Source organism: Mus caroli, chromosome 5 (assembly GCF_900094665.2).
Source record: "Mus caroli chromosome 5, CAROLI_EIJ_v1.1, whole genome shotgun sequence".
In the NCBI taxonomy this organism is placed as follows: domain Eukaryota; kingdom Metazoa; phylum Chordata; class Mammalia; order Rodentia; family Muridae; genus Mus; species Mus caroli.
The window spans coordinates 116,044,356-116,049,305 of NC_034574.1; the positions used below are offsets into that span (position 1 = coordinate 116,044,356).

Here is a 4,950-nt window from a genome sequence, read left to right on the forward strand (position 1 = left end):
AAAAAAAAAAAAAGAGTGGCTGTGGGTCCATTCCCCACCCCCACCCCAAGAGCAGGATAGCTCATGTCCTATAATTAATCTCATTTCTGAGACTCAGTTTCCTTATTTGAAAGTGAGTAGTGAATGAATAAGTATGTGTGTGTGTGTGTCTGTCTGTCTATGTATGTATGTATGTATGTGTGTGCATGGGACTCAAGGACCTCAGCACACTGGACTAGCGTGCTCCTCTACCCCAGTAATGATAATCACTAAAAGAATCATTGTGCCGTGGTGGCGCACGCCTTTAATCCCAGCACTCAGGAGGCAGAAGCAGGCAGGTTCGAGGCCAGCCTGGTCTATCCAGCGAGTTCCAGGACAGCCAGGGCTACTCAGAGAAACGCTATCTGAAAAACCAAAAAACAGGAAAAAAAAAAATCATTGATACTCTAAATGTATCATGTATCCGGTTGTGTTTAAAGAACATTTTATGTTCATTAACTCTCAAATTTCATAACTACCATAAGTGGGCTTCCATTTTATGGATGCAAAAACTAGGGTAGCGACGATTTTAAATACTTGCCTAGGGGTCCCCAGTTTTGTAAGGGGAGGCACAGGTTTTACATCAGCTTCACGTCGTGGCTTTGTGTGGTTAAAAAGTGCTACAGAGAGGACAGTATGTCGCTTGGAGGTCACTGGGATGCAGAGACGTACACAAACCCAGCCATAGACACCCCACAACCTGGGACCCACAGACCAGCCCTGCACATTGGCCTCCACCCCAGTGGATATGAGCAGGTGGAGCAGGGGCAGCTCCACCAAGCCCTCTGGCTTGTCATTTCTCAGGTTTCAGGTCCTGGGATAAAAGGCCAAAACAGGAAGAAGAATGGGGGTGGGGAAGGAGGAGGAGGTGCTGTCCCTGAGGGTACCCAGTTTCTCCAGGTTGGGTGGGGAGAGTGGGGGGAAGGGTGCATCAGATGTGCCTTGCCTTTGCTGTCCTGTGTCCCACACCCGCATGTGCCGAGCTGCCCAGCTCCCTTGCCCGCATGGGCTCAGAAGAATTCTCGGGGTTGGCGTTAGGCCACCGGGGAATCTTAAACAACGGGTCAAAATTCTCATGGCAGTGCCCCAAATTTACATGAACTTGAACCATTCTGTAAATTCCCGGCCTGAAGCATCCTCACTCTTGGTGGCTGTTGTGGTTCTTAGGCAAAAGCCTTTAAACCAGGTGGAAATGTTCTGAAAAGGCTTAGGGCTGTGTTAACCAGCCGGGCTGTTTTAATGCAGGCATCCACTCCTTTCCCCAGACTCTTGGACTCTCTCTCTGCTCTGTCTCTAGTATCACCCGTCCATCTAACTGAGAGGGTTGGGTCTGGACCGAAGCTCTAGAGTGAGACCTGGGATGCCTCTGGCTTGAGAGCCTGCCTCTCAGAAGGAGGAGGGTAAGAACTGGAGAGTTTCAGGTAGCCTGGGATGGGAGTGAAGGTTTTAAACTGAGCAGTTATAGAATCCATTTTTTGTTTTTGTTTTTGTTTTGTTTTGTTTTCGAGACAGGGTTTCTCTGTGTAGCTCTGGCAGTCCTGGAACTCACTCTGTAGACCAGGCTGGCCTCGAACTCAGAAATCCGCCTGCCTCTGCCTCCCAAGTGCTGGGATTAAAGGCCTCTGCCACCACCGCCTGGCAAGAATCCATTTTTACTGAGCCCCCACGCAGCAGGTATTTGGCTTGGATTAACACCACCTCCACCTCAGGCAATTACTATCATTTTGGTTTGGTTTTTTTCTTAAAGACTGGGGTCTCCTGTAGCTGGGCCTGTCCTTGAACTCATTGCGTAGCTGAGGATGACTTTGAACTTCTTGTCCTCGTGCCTCTCCTTTCGCAGTGCTGAGATTACAGGCATGAACCACCACACAGTTTCTTTCAGTGTTGGGGACTGAGAGAGGGCTTTGTGCATGGGAGGTAAGCGTTCTGACCCCCTAGGTACAGTTCCCAGCCTCCCTTAATGGTCATGTCATTTCCCGTTTCTTTGCTGCCCTTGACCCTTCAGCCCACACGGGTGGACCCTGGCAATGTCCCCAATGGCCTGCTGCTCCTGGCAGAAATCTGATGAGTTAGCTCCTTTGCATGGGCGGATTTGCAAGGCCCAAGTGTAAAGAGCAGGTGGCAGGTCCAGATTATGCCCCCAGTGACCCTAAATTCTCCACTCTCCAGGAAGTGGGGAACAGCCAGTGTGTGAGCCCTGGGGCTGGAGGAGGAGATGCCATGGGGCTTGCTGGCACCCAGCCAGCCAAGATACAAGCACTGGGTTGGGCCTGTCTGTTCTGAGAAGCCTTTCTCAGTTCCCTGTTGGCCTGTGTACTCCGTTCTCGGAATGGACCTGGATATGACGTGGGAAGGTCTTCATTTCTCCAACCTATTCCTTGTCCTCCGAGTGGGACAGGAAATTGAGTCCTGTGTAGGTGTGAGAGTTTGGGACAGGGCTGGAATGATAGCTCAGCCTGTTAATGTTCTTCAGGAGGTCCTGAGTTCAATTCCCAGCAACCACAGGGTGGCTCCCAACCATCTGTAATGGGATCCGATGCTCTCTTCTGCCAGAAGTAAAGGTATGGGTATACTCACTGAAGACAGTGACAGTGTACTCATACATAAAATTAAAAAACATCTAAAAATAAAAAGTGTGGAAGAGGTAGGGATAGTGTTTAGTAGTTCATTTTTGTTTTGGTTTTTCCAGACAGGGGTGGTCTGTGAAGTCCTGGCTATCCTGGAACTTGCTTTATAGACCTGATTGACCTTGAACTCAGAGATCCACCTGCCTCTTCTCTTGAGTGCTGGGATTAAAGGCCTGTGCCACCACCAGTTGGTAGTTGAGGTTTTTAAATTTTTCTTGGTCTGGAGAGACAGTTAAGCAGGTAAAGATGCCTGCTGCCAAAATTGACATTCTGAGTTTGATCCCTAGGACCCATGTGGTGGAAAGAAAGAAGTGCCTCCCTGGGCAGAGGCAGGCAGATCTCTGAGTTCAAGGCCAGCCTGGTCTACAGAGCAAGTTCCAGGATGACCAGGGAAGGCTACACAGAGAGACTCTGTCTCTCGAAAAAGAAATTTACAGCGTGCATAATATACCTAACTCTACCCGCTTTCACTATTATGATTGACAGTGGCAGTGTTCCCAATTGAAAGATATTTACTGTGTACCAAGAACCCTTATTTGTTAAAATAATTCTATGAATTAATGGGTCATACTTATTTTCTATATATGGTAGGGCTGGGAGACACTAACTTCCTAAGGACACACAGCTGATAGATTCACGCTTGCTCTCCTCATCAATACTTTTTTGTGACTTCACAACCCAGAAAGGGTGGGCTTTGGCATTCCCAGAAATTGAGACTGAAGCTAGGCATGGTGGTACTCGCCTTTAATCCCAGCACTTGGGAGGCAGAGGCAGGTGAACTTCTGAGTTCGAGGACAGCCAGGGCCACAGAGAAACCCTGTCTTGAAAAACAAAAAACAGGAAAAAAAAAAAAACAAAAAGAAAGAAACTGAGACTGAGGCCAAATGACCAAGCTGATGGGAAGAGGACTAGGATTTGAGCGAGCCGTTCACTTTCCTCTTCCCTTCTCCTAGGTAGCGATGGTCGAAGTCCAGCTGGACACGGACCATGACTACCCACCAGGGTTGCTCATCGTCTTTAGTGCCTGCACCACAGTGCTGGTGGCCGTGCACCTGTTTGCCCTCATGATCAGCACCTGCATCCTGCCCAACATCGAGGCTGTGAGCAACGTCCACAACCTCAACTCGGTCAAAGAGTCGCCCCACGAGCGCATGCACCGCCACATTGAGCTGGCCTGGGCCTTCTCCACGGTCATCGGGACGCTGCTTTTCCTAGCGGAGGTCGTGCTGCTCTGCTGGGTCAAGTTCTTGCCTCTCAAGAGGCAAGCGGGACAGCCAAGCCCCACCAAGCCTCCCGCTGAATCAGTCATCGTCTCCAACCACAGCGACAGCAGCGGCATCACCCCGGGTGAGGCAGCAGCCATCGCCTCCACCGCCATCATGGTTCCCTGTGGCCTGGTTTTTATCGTCTTTGCCGTTCACTTCTACCGCTCCCTGGTCAGCCATAAGACGGACCGGCAGTTCCAGGAGCTCAATGAGCTGGCCGAGTTTGCCCGCTTGCAGGACCAGCTGGACCACAGAGGGGACCATTCTCTAACACCGGGCACCCACTATGCCTAAGTCCTCACCTTCCCACTGGCCTTTTGAGGCCTTGGCCTTATGCCCTTCTCCATGACCTTGTCCTGGCCCAGTCCTGAGGACGGCCTGGCTTTGCCAGGGCAGAGAGTGGAAGGAAGAGGCTTTAAAAAAAAAAATCACTGTACTTGGAGATTTTCTTCTGTGAGAATAAGCTTTCCCTGTTCTTCCAGCTCTCCGTCCCCCCTCCTGGTAGGATGTGGGGGGTGGGGCAGGGAATGGGGACAGTTGCTCTCTTTGTCCCTTCTTCTCCCCTGCACCAGTGCCACCCGGATGCTTCCTGTCCTGCCCTCAAACTCCTTACTCCTTAGCCAAGTGTGTGTATGTGAGAGAGAGAGTATGTATGCGTGCGCATGTCTCCTCTCTGTGTGTGTGTGTACATGCATGTGTGCAAGTGCGCATGCACACTTGTATGTACACATAAAATATATTCACAAGGGACACCTCTTCCTCATGTCTGTTTTGTTGGGTCTAGGCTGCCTGATTGGGTGGCCCAGTCAGGTGAGTCACTAAACACCAGTGTTTTTAAAAATTGAGAGGAAATGGCTCAGGGACAAAACACTAACCTGTCATGGTCAAAGCCCTAGGACTAGACCAACAGCTGTAAAAACCTGTGTTGCTGGGGCTAGGACCCAGGGATTTGACAAGCACTCTCCCGCTGAATTCCACTCCAAGACCTGCAACTTTGTTTGGAAATTTTTCTACTCAAAAGAACCCTTCAGGGATACTAA

General features: G+C 50.2%; 1 protein-coding gene across 1 annotated transcript in view; it reads left to right on the plus strand.

Moving 5' to 3' along the window:
- The window catches only part of Orai1 (ORAI calcium release-activated calcium modulator 1), a 13,908-nt gene extending 8,958 nt beyond the window's left edge, over window positions 1-4,950 (plus strand). The window contains exon 2 of the mRNA XM_021163160.2: window positions 3,599-4,950. Within this exon, the coding sequence (XP_021018819.1) occupies window positions 3,599-4,204 (606 nt within the window). The 3' untranslated portion in view covers window positions 4,205-4,950. The remainder of the gene's footprint in view (window positions 1-3,598) is intronic.